This window comes from Danio rerio, chromosome 6, assembly GCF_049306965.1.
Source record: "Danio rerio strain Tuebingen ecotype United States chromosome 6, GRCz12tu, whole genome shotgun sequence".
NCBI lineage: Eukaryota > Metazoa > Chordata > Actinopteri > Cypriniformes > Danionidae > Danio > Danio rerio.
In genome coordinates, this window is record NC_133181.1 from 21,359,462 (window position 1) to 21,378,188 (window position 18,727).

Below are 18,727 nucleotides of genomic sequence, written 5' to 3' on the forward strand. Positions count from 1 at the left end.
TACAAAAATATACAGCAATCCTTAAACAACGGCACAATTAGGCAGTTGCATTTGAACAATTTGATGTCAATTTAAGGTCATACTAGAGTTTGAGCATGTGAAATTCTGTCAGATGGTGCTATAAAAAGACACTGAATAAAACAAGATGATGCAACAATAAAAAAAAAAAACTATCTCGCACTGTGACGTGAAATCGCAGGTCAGAATGGAGTCAAACTTAAACTTTAGTACATAGCAACATGCTAAATTTGTCACATCAATTTGTGATTCCATTCTGCCACATTCACATACAAAATGAATGCAAGTCAAACCACTGACCGCAACCTTGACTGTGTGTGCAACAAAGACTTGGCAACAACCCAGTGAGTTTATGCAACAATGAATCCACTACTCGAGGGTTTGTTTACACCTGTCAACCTGTGGCTCCAGTCGTGGAGGAGGTCTTGCGATAATTTACGACGAGAGACAGAAAATCTCAGCAGGTCCTGTTCCTTCATTCCCTTCTTTTGAATCTATGGTATCTAAACTTTCTGGATCCACACCTACATTTGTTGCAATAATTTATCATCCACCCCAAACCAAATAACGACTAAGCGACTTGCTGCTTTAACACATATTATCACCCTTTCATCAAATATTATAGCTTTTAAGAGATTTTAATATTCCTGTGGATAAAAATAACTCCAAAAATATATATATCATGTATTGAGGGCTTTGGACTTTTCTTGGACAACGTTCCAACACACTCTAAAGGACACATCCTTGACCTAATTTGTTGCTCTGGTGTCTGAGTTATTGACTGTACAGCTGATGATCTTTCAGATCAACTGATCATTTTCTCCTCTCATTTAATTTTGCACTCCCTCTTTCCTTTACCAAACCTCCCGATACTATCTCCTTCCTTAACAAAAAATATTGACATAAGATTTGCTAGTACCGACTCCCTTTTTAGACACCTTTCCTCACCAGGGGCCACTTGTATCAATGCTGTGTAGACATAAAAACTTTGCGTATGCCGGGTTTCACGCTCACGTTTGGATTTACTAACAATGAAATGAACTTGAGAATGTGTGTTGGCCCACGCCAACTTCATGCCTGGCATACGTGCATTTTCTTGTGTGTGTTTGTTTTATTTCCATTGGGGACTCCTAGAGGCAATTGTGTTAAATTGCATACCACAAAGTATCTTTGAGCTGTGCAATGGCAGCTGTATGAGACAGGATCATCCGCATGTCTAGCAGGTATATAAGCTTTATATACCATGCAGTTAACCAGCCAAACATTAAAGCGCAACTTGCAGCGATCGCTGGTTTTCCCAATCAAATTGCATCGATCGACTGTACGCACATTGCTATAAAAGTGCAATCTGAAGATGAATTTGCATAGGCTACGCGTATCGGAAACATTTCCATTCAATAAATGTGCAAATAATATGTGATGCTCAAATGCGCTTAACATAATACACACACTTTATTCCTACTTGTCTTCCTCGTGTTGAAGAGTAGGCAAAATCTGATATGTAGTGGGGGGAAAAAGAAGAATGAGTTCATCAGACGCTGGATTTGAACCGAGTTCAGGAATAACAGTCTCAAAACATGTTGACATGGCCTTTAAGAGCCACGCCACTCGCGATGCTGATGTCAGCTTGACTATCGCCCAATTACCTCATTCCAACGAGACCTCACTGCATTACCCACGTCAGCTTTCCCACTCTATTTTTTTCTTTTGTTATTAATTCCGGTGGACAAACTTGCAAATAACACTTTTTTTCTCCGGTCTACCGAAGGCGCACCTCCAATTCACATTTGGTTCAAAGTTTCTCTTTTAGCTTGCTTTTGCCATTGCTTCTTCGTTTGGTTTTGCCAAAGTAGAGTCATTAGCATATTCATACGGGGGAGGAGGCAGGGAGGTTTTGCGCTCATGCATGTTGCGCTTAGTTTCATGTTCATTCAGAGGTACAAAGAGAATATGCGTGTGATTCAGCGTACGCAGTGTTTCATACATCTGAATGTTTTAATATGATTTCAATGCAAGTCTTCGTACATGAGGCCCCTGATCTTTTGATTCTCACATCAATAACAATCTCTGCTCTGCTTACAAACATTAACCGACTCCGCCCTTCACTTACCCCTCACACCACAGCTGTCCTTGTCCATAGCCTTGTTACGTGTCATTTAGATTACTGCATAATTACTCACCCAAAAATCCCTCCGTAAGCTTCAGTTGGTCCACAACTGCCCGTATCATCATCAGAATGCCTTCTTATAACATCACCCATGTCGTGCAACAGTTTCACTTGTTAATAGTTAATTTTCTAATTGACTTTAAAGTTTTATTAATTGCAATTGATTTTAAAGCCATCCACAATCTCGCCCCTCCATATTTGTCTGCCCTCATTCATATTACTGCTCCTTCTCTCACCCTGAGATCTTATACCTCCCTTCACTTGTCTATCGTCTATGGGTAGTAGAGCATTCAGCCACTCTGCTCCCTAGGTTTGGAACTCACTATCACCTGCCATCAGAAACATTAACTATTACATATTCAAAACAAGACACAAAACTTTGAGGTGGCTTTTATTACTTAATTTTATCTGCACTATTAATGAGTGTAGTATTAAGGCTGTAAGCAATTCTCTGATTTCTCTTCCCAAGCCAAAATACAATAACTTTGAGTGCTTTTGTTCAAACACTTTTATTGCTATTGGCGCAAGAAAGGCTTAACTATTGAAATGGACTCAAACCCATAGCTCACTTCTTAAATGTACATAGTGTGTTTGATAGCAATTTATATGTTCTGTTCAATATTACATGCATTTACCAATAGACCTTTTTTGGTGTTAGATAATGTAGAAATACATAGATCCTGCTTAACGTGTGTCTAAAGTGTCATGTTTTATATCGCTGCACGTTTTCATTTATTACACAACTGGTGATGCAAAATGCATAATAATAACTTATATGCCTTACATTCTTTATTACTCCTGGTTAAAGTTGCAACTGTTCCTTTGGGGTGGATCCTCATTACGCATAAAAGCGGCCCAGAGACAGTCAGTCAGTAGAGAATGGGTGTGACTTGACTAATAGTTAAAATCTATCTATACCCCAAAATCTGGGCAGAAGGTCTCTGAATGAATACCACCAAGGAAGACCCCATTTCCATAACCGCATGACTCCCCTAAGTACACGTTTCTTATTTCCAGCAAGTATAAACTCAGTTAAAGATCAAACCTCACGTATCCTCTGATCTGTACCACAAACTTCACGCAAACGGCAAATGACAATAGGACTTCTTTAGAGACTTCATCTTCCAAGCATCAGGGAAAAACTCACACAACACAAGTGAGAGGAATGCAAGTATTTCTTTATATGCGTTTTAAGCTGTGCCCTTTTAAAGCATTTATCAATACTTAATGGTTCTTATTAGTCGTGTGGAACGGAGTGAGATTTGTCATACTTTATCATTACTCTTTATTTCTTCGCTGTGATTTTGTTGATGTTTTGTATGTTTGTTCGTTATATGTCAGACTAGTCATTAATAAACTTAATAACCATGCTGGATTGTCTTTGTTTTTTTGCAGTGTGACCATGGCTTAACCCTGAATTATGTTTCACATAACCCCCCGCACCCCTTCAAAAACACACAAAAAATGAAAATACCTTAATGTGGTCTATAAGTTGATCTACTGTCAGTGGAGACTTGACGTTTGAAGCCTGCAAAAAAAGCATCACGTTATTGTAGTAAATAAATGTTATGGTCAAATTGTATTAAATAGAGAGTACACCACAACCTAACTTCAAAAATTGTCTATTTCTCATCTCCTGAATCCTTACAGTCAGACTAAACTGACTAGTAGTTATTATACAATATAAATGAATAAATTACTTATACTGACTATTGGTTAATATGACTGTACAATATGTGATACATCAACAAAGAAGAAGCTCCTGCAACAAAGTTCACTTAAGCACAAGTGCTCAAAGGAGTGCTCACCTCACTGAATAGTAAACCACAGCTAAGCAAAAAATGTGTCCATGTTTCCATAAAATAAGTGTAATAAGTGTCTTAAGGTTACAGAAAAATAGAAATCAATATATTGCTATTTTGACAGTTTTTTTTTTTAAAGGATATTTCACAAACTTGAGATGCTTCTGCTATGACTAATTAAGAGATGTACCCTTTTCAATCACAAACTGTTCTCTGCACAACAGAGTTAAGCTTGTTTGACAGTTGAGCTTTTGTTTCACATTGTTACAACTCTATAAAACATGTGCCGTTATTAAAAGGAAGGCATCTTATAACTTTGATGCAGCTTTTTCTCCTTTCACCTTTGAATAGAACAATTCTGATATATTGTGGAAGGCTTTCTTGTGAAACAAGTGCAAAATTGGTGTTATTCACTCACACTACACTTTTACACTACTACATATCCATATATTTCATGTGTAAATAAAGTTCAGGCATCTGTAATAATAAAAACAAGGGAAAACGGAGCATACTCGTAATACTATGAGAGTACAATTCCAAAATCCAGATTATAACAGACACAGATGCAACATTTTCTTTGTCTGTTTGGAAAAGACTTTACGATGGTTGTACTTTACAAACATGAAATACAGCTTCACCATGGACACGAAGACCTGATTAGAGTATGAATCAAAAAGCGTCACTCCACTGTCAAAATTACATCACCACCGTCACAGGCATTCATAAACAAGCGAGAGCCATCGATTCCACTGGTGCGCTTGCTGGGCACTCGAGCACCCACACACCGTCTCAGGTAAAATTTTTGTTATTTCCTCTTTGAGAAATGTCCACCATGAGCTGTAATAAAGGTTGAAACTTAATGAGGTCCATTTTCGCTGTCTTTCTTGGACATTTAACAAAATTAAAATTAAGAAAGAGTAGAGGATAGTCAGCATAATGTAATGTAACATTAAAGGCAGTGAGCGCAAAGTTTCTCAGTGAATCACTTAACAGTGTTTAACTATAACATGACATCTGTTGAAGTAACCTTTTACCCGTTTAAATAACTCAAACACCCTAAGATCACCAGAGAACACAAACCAAATTAGACAGATTTATCCAGTATAGGTAGATAAAACAGAGAAATGTTTTACTCTTATTAATTATTTGCAACTTTAAATAAATCAGAATAAGCAAAATATGTGGCAATTAAGCAATCACCAATACAGAAGCGCACACGCAGAAAAAAAGAAACACCCAGAATAGTATAAGGCTAAATAGTAATATAAATGTTAATGGTAATGGTAATAGTTTATTACCATATATTATTATATAACAATAAACAATGTATTAATATTTACTAATACCTTCATACACATTTAAAGGTAATTTAAAAAACTATATTTGAACATATCATCTGCTTTTCATACATTAATGAGGAGCTTAATTATTCAGCTTTAAGATGACAGCCAAGTCTGTTTCAAATGATTGCCCCTCATGTCTGGTTTTGTGGTTCGGGGTCACAAATTTAACATATTTAAAATTTATTTATTTTGATTCATAGTCTCATAAAAATGTTTTACTTTACACACCTCTTGTGAGCACAAACCCTCAAATATTTAACTTGCCTTTTGCTTATATCTTCATTGCATAATAGATCAATGGTCGATCTGGCTTTAAAAAAAGGTTACTTAATCAACAGATGTCATGCTATAGGTAAACACTGTTAAGAAACTGAGAAATTCTGCGCTCGCTGCCTGTAATGTTAACTTACATTACATTCTTACGTTCTTAATTTTGATTCTGTAAAATGTCCAAGAAACACAGCGAAAATGGATCTCATTGAGTCTCAACCTTTATCACTGCTCATGATGGACATTTCCCAAAGAGGGAATAACAAAAATCTTACCCGAGACAGTGTGTGGAAGCTCGAGTGCCCAGCAAGCGCACCGTTGTGATCGATGGCTTTCGCTTGTCTATGAATGTCTGCGACAGCGGTGACATAATTTTAATTTAAATATCAGGTCTTCGTGTCCGTGGTGAAGCTGTATATCATGTTTGTAAAGTACACCAATCGTAAATGTATAAGTTGTATACAAACAGACAAAGAAAATGTTATATCTGTGTCTGTTTCAATCGCAGGTTTTGGAATTGCACCGTCGTAATATTACGAGTATGCTCCATTTTCCTTTACGGTTTTATGATTACAGAGGCATGAATTTTATGTACACACGCAATATTTATGACAGCGATTTTATCCCATACAAGACTGCTATTAAAACTTATGCAGGTTTATATACTTTGACAAATTTTTTTCAGTGCAACTGGCAAAAACCACATTGATGCATAAACATCTGTAGGGAAAAACAACAATGAAATGTCTCTTACATTTCTGGTTGACATTCTGCTCTTGACTTTTGCTGCATTTATACTGTCATTGTGCGGCAAAGCCGTCCAGGAAGACAAGGGGGTGTGTGATTTGGATTCTGAAGAGAAGGAAAAAGGGATTTTTACTTTAATATTTTGGCCTCATTTTATATATTCTGAAGAAAAGATTAGGACAGATTTTTTCATATTTCAAATGAAATTTCAAATCTTTACCACTTTGATTTGTCTGCTTCAGTTTTCCCATGGCAGCCGCGAGAGATGACTTTTGGCACTCAAAAGAAATTACTGATAGTATCTTCCCATGAGGAATGTACAGCTTTCCAGAATAACACCAGATCTGTATTCAGAAAAAAAAGTTTTCTCCTCATGTTTTTTTATTTTTCACAAATAAATTATTAAGATTATTTCAGGATTTGTAGAAGTGTAATAAGAATAGCAATAAAGGTGATAAGTAATAACCACACCTGACTGTAGATTGTTCCGGCCAATTCTTTACAAGCCTGAAGAGTTTGGAAATGTTTGTTCCAGATGCAAAGATAATCTGCAAATGACAACATCATAATGATCATCGCACCAAAAGCCCATGGTGATAAAAGGAAGGGGTGTTGTTCTAAGGGTTGTTAAGAAAATCTCTGAGCATAAACTTTTACTTTGATTGTTTCTTTTACTTTATACTTGTTTTTATTTTTATTGTTTACACAGAGTGGTACAGTTCAGTACAGTACGGGTCACATTTATCAGGCTTGTGTATCCACTGAAAAAACTGTACCCTTTTGAAAGGTGTGGTGTATGACAGAAAGCTGCAGTTGACGCTTCAAAGAAATGTAAAAGTAAAGCTGTACGGAGCGTTCACATATGAGAACCACTTCTCAAAAAACAGACGCTTTATTCACACATACTTATACATCAATTATTAACTTAAGGTCATAAACAGGATTTGATTATAGCTGCAGATCAATGATAATGTGAAATAGCCTACTGTAACATCTGCAATTATATAAAAATAAATAAGTAAAAAATAGGAACACATGACTCTTACATTTCTTGACATGACACTTGAGTCTCCGAAATTTCAAGCGTACATTTAGGCCTTATTTGGGTTAAAAAATAAAATAAAACATCTAGCCTACAGTGCAAACCTCTCATCTCTATCTTTATTCTTCACAAGCACATTTAACCTCTTGTTAAAAAGTAAATAGTCCAAAAGGCGAAAATTAAACATGGCAGTTTATTAGTGTTTTGGGTTGCTGAAAGAATTGTTTGCTTGTTTGGTTTCCTGTGCTTCACTCTCGTGTTTGTTGTGGAATGTGGTTATTACCATAATTTAAAATATAGACATGTGGCGAGTGCATGCAAATAGAGAGTAGAGAGAAAAAGTGAAACTACATTGGAAAGGGTGCCCAAAAAGTGGTACAGTACAGTTCACTTTTTGGTACTTTTTGACAGTAAACACTGACATAAAACAAGCATGCAGTACCATACCCCTCACTGGGAATGGGCCATTAATGCCCATGCTGTCTAAAAGACACTAGCCAGAGAGAGGTCAGATCAATTAAGCAGCTAATTAAGCTTATTCGGGATAATATAAAATACTCAAGCAAATTTGCTGAAACGGGTTGAAAAACAGTGCAGTGTGTTCCTAGCAGCAAAGTTCAAGACCACTGAAATACTGTTGATCACATACTGAAACTGTTATTTCAGCTTCATTCAAGTATAATGTATTATTCATCCTACGATACAAAGCAATGTCTGGTCGCAATACAAAAAAAAGAGAATAAAGTTATTTTAAACACTTAACTGATAATGATATAAATAATTAGAGTAAATTTAGAGATAAAGTATGTAAATATGTCATAAATGAAAAAACTGTATTGCATGTGCACTACAGAAGTATGCTGTTAACAGGCAAAAGGTAACTTTCCATTTCCATATGATAATGTTAGGTTTAGGTGTGATCATGCTGATGAGTAGGTTCCGAGACATGCTGTTTCCCTCCAACAGAGGCATATCTAGGACCTCACATATCTACCTCACCATTGTGATCGATGGCTCTAGCTTGTTTATGAATGCCTGTGACAGCGGTGACGTAATTTTAACAGTGAAGTGATGCTTTTTAAATCGTACTCGTAATCAGGTCTTCATGTCCGTGGTGAAGCTGTTTTTTTTTTAAGTACACCAATCGTAAATGTAGAAGTCGTATACAAACAGAAAAAAATAATGTTGTATCTGTGTCTGTTTTAAATCGCAGGTTTTGGAATTAATGAATGAATATTAAAGAGCCTAAAAGTAGACAAATGCTAGATCTTTGTTGAATAAAATATAACAAACTAAATAGCATTTACTCAGACTAAATCAAAATGTTTTACCAAGATTTACAAATCTACAAGATAACAAGTGTTTTTGCAATTGCAAGTTACTGTTGATACTTCTCCTATGCACATTTAACAAAAATATTTGAAACTCGCCAATAAATATGCACATACTGACTGAGCTCTTGTTTTAACATTGACCAAAATAGCCAATAAAGTCAGCTTTCACATTAGTTAATCAAGTTACAAAAGATTGAAAAGATAATATACTGGGTAATAATAAGGGTCACCTTTGCCAGCTCCAGCAGACGGGTGGGGAAATCCAACAATAGCAACATGAGCCTCATCAAGTACAATAGCAGCACCAGACGTCAGCTCTTGCTCCCCCAGAGGTAAACTGAGACACAAAGAGCGGGGTAGAGCCTGGACACCTTCAGCTTCAGAAACTGAACTTCTGAGTGGTAAAACACTTTCATATATTCTGCCACTCATATCTGAAAAGATGTAATGCAATTTCATCTAGATTAGTACAAATTGTCATCAAGGCACTATGTTACTATTTGAGCGTGCTGGCACCGGGTTTAACAGATAGCAGCAGTGACTGAGTTTGATTTTTATTCAAATTTAAAAAAAAATATTTTAGTTGGTAAGAGGTAACTACTGATCTGAAATTATTTATAGACCAGTGGAATGAACCTATAGTCAATCTGAAAGAGCTCAAGATCCTGATTGGTCAAGCTTGTTTCTAGCAACTGCTTGTTTACAACTGAACTTGCCCAATTCTCAGCTGTGGCATGAATTTGATTACTGGCCAATTAAAGATTTTACATTACCAATAAAAGCATGGGGGCAAAATATTATTGCAAACAGACTAAAATTGTAAGTTAACTATAAGTCATAAATGAACATTAGGAAGAGGAATAGTAGTAGCATAATTCATTTTGAAATGTAAAATACAAAATGGCAATATGTTAAATGGCGATGTTTGTCTGTATATCAATTTGCATTTTCCAAGACATATGTGCAATATTTGGTCCAAAATGAAAATAAAAGTACATCGTTTGCATTTCTCATTTCAAACATGGTTTTAATATGTAAATTATAACCACATTTTAATGCTTTATTTTTTGCAAAATTAAAATGAAAATGCAATACACAAATGAAATGATCATTTAAATGTTACTTGTCCTAAATGAACTTATTCTAGTAATATAATAATTAAATTTTCAGCATAACACCGTGGGATGTTTGTAGTAAAGTTCATTTTGAAATGTAATACACAAAACGAAATGCAATATGCTAAATGGCAGTGTATTGTAACCTTTCCAAGACACATGTGCAATGTTTGCTGCAAAGTGACAATGAAAAAAAGAATCCATTTTCATTTAATACATCACAACGAATGAAAGGCGATGTGAATTGAAAATGCATTCTGGGCTGGCCACAGCCACATAAGGCAACCATTGCTGCAAGGCGGGTATTATGTTTTGTCGTCACTGCTGCAGTGAGGAGGCTATTTGGGACATTTGGCAGCATAAAAGTCTGTTCCGCAGCTGCTTCATGAAGCTGCACAAGCCCTGGAGCGTGAAATGGGAAATACTTTAGAAAACCAATCACCTCCTTGCTCAGTAAATTTGGTTTTGGGTTCGATATTCGCCAGACATTCGCACACGCAGTTACATAAATTACTACATACGCAGATACAAAAATAACATTTAGGTGCTTTAGATTATGTGTACTGTATGCTTAAGGCAAGATATATTGCCTATTTCTGCTTTGTCTGTATCGTATAGTTAGAGCTATAGTAGCCTTGTTACCTGTAGGAAATCAGTCTGGCCTTTAACCATATATTGGAATCTTCTAAAAATACTTTTTTTTTCTGATTTGCGTTTCTGTGCTTTTTGGTTTTTGTCGATGTAATTCGCAGATGATCCCTAAAACTGCTGCACGAATGTCTGTCGAATATCAAAACCAAATGAATGCATTTTCAATTTCACATCGCCTTCCATTCGTTGCGATGTATTAAATGAAAATGGATTCTTTTCTCTTTTTTTTCATTTTGCAGCAAACAATGAACATATGTCTTAAAGTGCTAACTGAAATACAGAAATAAACTGCCATTTAACATATTGCATTAACATTTTGTGTATTACATTTTAAATGAATTTTGCTACAAACATCGCATAGTGTTATGCTAAAAGTGTAATCCTGCGTTTCCTAGACATGAGTGTAAACGCATTTAGGACAAATAACATTTTCTGCTTGTACTTTATACACAAATTCAGTTTGACTATTGCATTTTTAATTTTATTTCGCAACTTATAAAGCATTAAAATGTGGATACAATTTATATTATAAAACCCTGTTTGAAATGAGAAATGCAAACGATGTCATTTAATTTCATTTTGCACTCAACATCTTGGAAAATTGCAAATTAGAATACAGAAATACATTCCTATTTAACATTTTGCATTGCCATTTTGCATAATACATTTCAAAATGAATTTTGCTGCTCGTATGCTTCCATAGGATATATCCAATTAAATCTTCATTACATTTTTACAAATTCATATTCTTACAATAGCCCACACAAAACAATTGGGTAACACTTTACAAAAAGGTTCATTAGTCAATGCATTTACTAACAGGAACAACACATGTACAGCATTCATTAATCATAATTTAACATTTACTAATGCATTAATAACATCCAACTCCACACTTGTTAACGAGTTAACATGAACTAACAATGAACTACTGTATTTTCATTAACTAACGTTAACTAACATGAACAAATACAGTAGTAAATGTATTGTTCATTGTTTGTTCATGTTAGTAAATGCATTAATTAACATTAACTAATAAACCTTATTGTAAAGTGTGACCAACAATGGTAATCTCTCAGTTCTTTCAAAACAAATGGTAAATTAATATTTACCAGTATTCTATAAAAAAAGTTAAATCAAACTTTGATTATATTGACATTAATGTGCTTAATAAATGATATTACTTTGCTAATTTTTTGCAATAATTAGTACGACATAACTGAAAAATACAGTGGGCTTAGCAGAGCTCTGTGAAATGGCACTGTTAACTTGTACAATGTCAAAATGATTAATCTGCATGTAAGAAACCTATTTCTGAAAACGCAGGAGCATCACTGACAAATATTTTCTATAAAATGTGCAAAAGCAAAAGCAAAACTAAAAAACAAAGTCATTTCAATTTCAAACCCTGGTCATTATAATCAGATGATGAAGACACTTACACAAGTACTGCAGATGTATATTACTACCTCTGCATGTGGCAGAGAAACTGATAGGAGCGAAGGGACCAGGTTCAGTCTCAAATCTGTGCTTCACAACAGTGTTGGGGTTAAATCTTTGAGCATACAGGTAGTGCTCTCCTCTCTGAAACACACAATTTATCAGAACTGATTCATAGGTTCTCTTCATGCACTGATAGAAAATAAAAATAAACAGATTTAAAAAGACAGAACCTTTTCCGTGCAAAACAACAAAACAAGCTGGTGTTCTGCCCCAACAACAGTACTCCACCTGTGGAACAGAAAACATAACATCTTACATCTAAAGAAACTGTTAACCAATATATGCAAATTTGGCTGAGGTCATACAAAATGTACTAGACTTTCTTTAGCAGAACATAAAAGCTTTTTAGATGCAATTGTAGCTCTTTGAGATTCATATAATGCAAGTAAACAGATAATGCAAAATCAATACCTATGGCTCCTGGATTTTCCCAAGTAGAGTCCTGAAAGGCCCTTAAATCTAAGCCCTAGCCCGGCCTTGGCCCAAAACACACAGACACACAAGCCCTGCCCTTGTCCAGCAGTTTATCAAAATTTTTGGCCTGTGTATGACCCGAAGTTGATGTTTTTTTTATATACATTTATATAAATTTATACATATACATATATATATATATATATATATATATATATATATATATATATATATATATTATATATTTTATATATATATATATATATATATATATATATATATATATATATATATATATATATATATATATTATATATTTTATATATATATATATATATATATATTTTTTTTTTTTTTTACCACACTGTGCATACCTACCATGAGAGTTAATGTGAATTATTATTTATTTATTTATTACATAACTGAAACTGAAAAAATAAATTAATTAAGGTGTGCATTTGTGTGTTTAAAGTGTGTGTACTTGCATGGTGGTATATGGGTTAAGACATCTATTGGCTTTAATTTTGCTGGCAGTTTTTTCACACACTAAAAATTACAATTCAGATAGCTTTTGTTTAAAACAAGGTTTAAAATAAGTAAACGCTCTATAAAACAGGTAAACTTAGTTGAGACATTTGCCAAAAGGCCTACAACTAATGGGACAAATATTGCTTCCCCACACGGGGTGAAGCCCGCAGTCTCATCAGCACTTAAAGCCTGGTTTATACTTCTGCGTCAAGTGACCGGCATAACCAACGCCACATGCAACGCTTGTAGCTGTGCATTTTATACTTTTATACGCGCTGTCTCTGTTGGTCTGCATGAACACTTCCAAAACACTAGTTGGCAGTGAGGTGCAGGGCTCGACAATAAGGACTGCTCGATGGAATGGGACCAGCGTGCGAGACGCTCAGGCCAGTGTACAGAGTGTTACTGGCCCGATCGGACCAGTGCTGCCTTGTTGCCTGCCAGATCGAGCCAGAGCTGCCTGCTGCGACTGTCGGTCAATTCTGTGCAAATACAATCTTACGGTGCTTTCACACATAGACGTTTGTTCGGAATCTGTCTCGTTTCCCCCATTAGTGCGGTTTGTTTGGCATATATCCAGCAGTTGCGCTCGCATCCGCGTCAAATCAATCAGTTTGAGATCGCCTGAATGTGATGGTCTCTGTCCTATTGAGCAGATCGATTGTAGTGAGAAAACAAAACAATGCAACGAACTAACGACCCAGGCTATATCGCAGTGTATTATGATTGTGTAATAGCCATTTATACGGCTATATGAAGAGAGAATGATGAGCAGGGCGAGATGTCATTCTTACCGATAAATGCTATTCAGCATGCTGAAATATTACTGAGAGCTGTTTATCCGTTAGTAAAATTGACCAAAGTTACTATCTGATCATTTTTCCATGTTTTAATCTTAAAATATATCCAGGTCCAGCTCGTGTCTCTTTCATTAAACAATTCAGATCCATCTGCACAGCCTCTTCGCATAGTCGCTACCATTCAAGGTGCTTTAAAAAAATATTTTTTCTGACAGACTGGCACAAATAAGCAGACATCCTCATTCTCACAACGACTTTGAGTTTACTCATTCTTTCTACAGAGTTTGTTCTTCCGAGGTAATGTGGGAACACTTACTGCTGTGAATACTTTGTAAACATGTATCCTGCTGTTGAGGCAGGGTGGTGCTCAATATGTGTGTAACTTTGAAAATCCTGTAGGTGCTCCTGAACTTAGAAGTTGGGCATTGTGCATATGCACTTTGCTCATTATTTAAAGTTGAAATGTTGACTAGGAGTTTGCCTTTCCTTTTATTTCACAGTTTTAAGGTCATCATTGGCAATTTTTCTCTTTATGTTCTCTCATTGGGAAAAGATCAGGGACACCGTAGAAGAGGACTAAACAGATGTTACTAAATAAAACGTTGGTTTCTAGGAAAAAGGTTAAGTTCTCTTGCACATGATGAAATTTGCTTGTAAGGGACATTTCCACTTTTTAGCTTGTGTGTACTGAAGCCAATGCCCTCTCCCGGCCCTATACATGTCAGAACCATGCGTTAAGTAGAATAAATATAAATTTAAAAAAATGATTGCACTAGTAATAGTTTTTTACATGCATTGGAATTTGAGCGGAGTAATGTAATGTAGAAACATTCACCATGGTAATTTTGAAGCTCACAAAATTGTGGTCTTATGAATACTAGAAACAACAAACCTGTGCTACATTTCTTTTCCCTAATTTATCTATTGTCTAATTTTTATTTTTTTTTTGCATTTTGTTACTCTTTGCCACAGACATAACCTGTGTTCTGACATGTTTATCCAAATATCACTGACTTTTAACAGGAGGAAGGCAAAGCAAGAGTGTTCTCGGTTCTGCTTCGTATTTCTTTTAATTCATATGGACATTAATTTGACAATTAAACAAAAAAATTAAAGTTGTTTCCAAGGTATGATAGAAAAACAGTTTCAAGAAAGCCTTGAGTGTACAGATTGCTTCACATCGCACACTTCTTTAACAGAAATGTACATGGAGAAGTTTAGGTTATTGCACACTGAACCCAAAATTTTTGTCTGTAATTTTTGCACTTTAAAAAAATAAATTCGACCTTGCATTGTGTCAATGGTATTCACAAGATGGCGACAGAGACCAAAGAGAAAAAACAAAGCTTCATTTTAAAGTACAGCTGATCAAATGATTATACAACTGGTAAGTGACTTTCTAAGTCAATATTTTCAACATTTTTGGTTGGCCATCTGTTTTCTAATAGTCTCCTGTTTTCGTTTCTGCATACTAGTTCTGAAAAGAGAAATGCCCGCATGTGTTTAGCATTTTTCCTGTTTACAAACACAACAGTAATCTGGTAGTGTTTGCGCTGCTTTAACTTTTTCTGGGTTAATTATTGTGATATTCTGATTGCAACAGTGAAATACTGGGAGATATCTCTGTTGGCGGGTAGCATTTCATGCCGTTCAGCCTTATAATCTTAAATGTGAGCAAAATCACCTGTTTTTGTCATCACTTTAGACATTCTGCTAGGGAATCATTCAAATACCAGCTTTAAAACGGCATTGCTGAAGTAGCAATGGTTTCGCTGTTTTGATTTCTCATCGAGGGGAAAAGTTGTCTCATGAGTTATGATGTTAATGATAAAGCATGAGGGTGAAATTAGCATTAAAGATTAGGGGCAGAATTGGATTTGAACTGCAAAACAAGTGCTTTGCACACACCTGGCAAAGCAGGCTGACCTCTGTGTTGCTGTCGTTTGGGTGGGTGGGTGAGATCAGCAGCTGCCACATCCAACACAGGCTACAACTGCATTACATTATGGTTCATATCCATGCAATAGAATAGCACTTCAGATATGAATAAAGTCATAATCAAACACAAATGTAATTAAGGCACTTGGAGTATTGCTAGTTCAGTTGCATTTTTGCTGTACAGTACAGACATGTAAAGATCGTAATCAAACTATTATTGTTGTGTGAAGAGAACCTTTCTCCAGTGAAAGGAAGTCATGAACTTGGCCGTCTCATTCCGCAATCCAGCAGCTAAATTTATTGATTGTTCTTTAATCAATCCTGAGTCTGTATCTAATGCTTTTCTAAACTCTGATTTGAAAACGTATTAGGAACACATGACTGCATCTCAAAGGTCTGACCCATCTCTTAAGTCCTGTGTGAAAACTGCTATGAAACCAGGCGAGCTATGGTGTACCCGTTTCTTTTTCATGCGGAAAGATTATGTTCTAATGTGATGTTAGAAGGATCGTGATGTGGACGTAGCTTTGGCGATCTATCAGGTTGTTCTGCCCTCTGCTTTCTGACCTTTTGTGCTGCAGCTTGACCACAAGCATCATCTTTCTGGACATCTCAGGGCATACTCGCATTATCTACAGTTGCCTTGAACCGGGTCGATCCAAGAGTGTGTCCCCTCCCGTCCCCTCAGACCACCCGCACTCACATTACATTCGAGCCTGAGCACGCTTGCATCATCGATGATGCACTGTTCAGTTTAAGAAGAGAAGTGCTCTCAATGGCACAGTGTAGATGCCTTTATATCGTTTTAGTGGTTTGATATGCAGTGACACGCAGTCAAATATTTCGCAGAGCAGATTAGCCACTTTTGACGCTCATAAACAATCATAAAGTCCTCATTTTGCAGTAATTAGGAAATTTGCTGAAGGCGCAGCTGTCATGCAGTAAGGGGTTTTCATCTTTAATATTTTGCGTTCATTTAACAGCAACAATAATTAATGAATCCATAAAAAACAGTCCCTTAAAAGTCACGTCTCGTCTTCAGTTTCGAGCTCAGGCGAGCTTTGCACTCACACTACAAGCGTACTACGCCAAATCCTAAGTGAACCGGGCTATGGGCAACCTCTTACAGCCAGAGCAGGGCCACCATGCCAGAGTCCGATTCAAAGCACTCACACTTATCAAACGATCTGGAAAACGGGCCTGTGCACGGTTCAGATAGCATAGTGCGAGTAAGCCCTTGGTGTAAACAAGACCTACTATTCTTCATTTTACATAGACTCCTCCCCTCCTGAGTTTTCACAGCTTCCTCAAAAAATGAGATGGGACTAAAACAGAGGCTTGACACTCAGATGTTGAGATCACTGGTATTTTAGCTCTGTGGTTTCCAAGAGCATTACCAGTTTTAAACTTTAATTTCTTTTTCTCAGAATGCTGTGAGGTGGGCGTTTATTGTAGAGGAACAATCTAATATAACACTGCTATAAATTCTAATTACCAATACTTCTTTTTAAATCAATGTGTTAATTAAATGTAACTATGTAAATGATCCAAAAATGGTGCACACACAAGCAGAGATGCAACAACTATAGATTTTAGTTGTATGATTATAGTCTAAGAATTAATCATGGTTTCACGTTTATCACGATTTTAATGCATTCATTAATTTCAAAACTAGAAAATTAAATGACAACTCAATGCTATTTATTGATGCTTAGTAACCAAATAATAAAGCACAAAATAATAATAAAAAACAAACAATATTCCATTTCTCTCTTTGGACTTAAAAAGTTAAACAAGTTTTTGATTTTAAACACGTAATAATTTTACACTTAAAATAAATCAGGAAACAATAAATAATTAAATAAAAATATGAAAAAATAAAAAAATAGTATTTATCTAATGTAAACCCAAGTTATATATTAGCTAAGAGTTTAAATGATTTGTTATCATCTGTGTTCATACATGCATAATAATTTTAATAAATTGTAATAATTTGTCTGACATCTTTTTTTTACATTGCACTGAAAGGCACGCACAACTCTAACTACAGCATGAGATTTTCAACTGGGAGCGCTTGAAAATGTGCAAATGCGTCGCTCACTGTATGTACACGCAAGCCGCATGCTTCCATTAGAAATAACAAACTTGTGTGCAGAAAAAAGTAGTATTATATTACCCGGTGGCATATTAGCCTATATAAACTCAGAACTAAAGCACTGTTGGCATAACTTTGTTTAGTTGCAGCAGTTTCGTCCTGTGCAACAGAAACATGGTTTTTAGCCTTTATAATTAAACGGTTAATAGTGAAATCGGTTATTCATTGCATCAGTAACAATAAGTGTCACTAAAAACACAAACCTGTGCCTAAACCCAGGCCAATTAAATTTTCAGGTTGGAGCCATCAAAAAGTGAAAAAGACCATTGGCTGCCTGTGTGATGACATCACTGACACACCATTTGAAATCTCTCTGACAGTGTTGATCCATCTGAAAGTGTTAATCCAAAATTGCAGATCCATCAACAGATCGATTACATGGTTCAGCTAATAGCTGTGAATTTCATACGCAGACTTAGGCTGCCTAAGGGAGCAGTAAATCAATCAAAAGTTTTATTATTTTTGTGGACCATTACATTTAAGTATTTCGCTAATTCAATATTAAATTATAGGTTTACCAATGTGTTTTCAGGACAAAAGTAATTAAATAATCTTGTATGTTCTAACCTGATGAACTCTTCCTCTGTTAAAACGCCTTCTATAGTTTGTTGTGGTGAAGCAAGCAATGAGTCCAAGAACATGACAGCCCCACAACTAAACAGCACAACAGGTTCAGAGTCAGAAGCTGCAATCACCCTGAGAACATCAGATGAAACCTGAAACGAGTGAGGAAAAAATACAATTTAGGTTACAAAGCCAAACATGGTTTCAAAATCAGCTTCACCTAATACATTTCATGGCTCGAAATGATTCCAAAAAGAAAGTCTAATAATTATAAAATATTAATGATGACGATTATGACAATAATACTAGCAATGAATTACATTTCTCATTATCATG

At 35.7% G+C, this 18,727-nt stretch overlaps 1 protein-coding gene across 1 annotated transcript in view; it reads right to left on the minus strand.

The window, feature by feature from the left end:
• The window catches only part of nol11 (nucleolar protein 11), a 44,831-nt gene that overhangs the window by 22,218 nt on the left and 3,886 nt on the right, over window positions 1–18,727 (minus strand). The window contains exons 4-11 of the mRNA NM_001030063.1: window positions 18,395–18,543; window positions 12,163–12,220; window positions 11,932–12,073; window positions 8,954–9,157; window positions 6,819–6,895; window positions 6,568–6,691; window positions 6,355–6,452; window positions 3,660–3,713 (exon numbers count right to left, since the gene is read on the minus strand). Of these exons, the coding sequence (NP_001025234.1) occupies window positions 3,660–3,713; window positions 6,355–6,452; window positions 6,568–6,691; window positions 6,819–6,895; window positions 8,954–9,157; window positions 11,932–12,073; window positions 12,163–12,220; window positions 18,395–18,543 (906 nt within the window). The remainder of the gene's footprint in view (window positions 1–3,659; window positions 3,714–6,354; window positions 6,453–6,567; window positions 6,692–6,818; window positions 6,896–8,953; window positions 9,158–11,931; window positions 12,074–12,162; window positions 12,221–18,394; window positions 18,544–18,727) is intronic.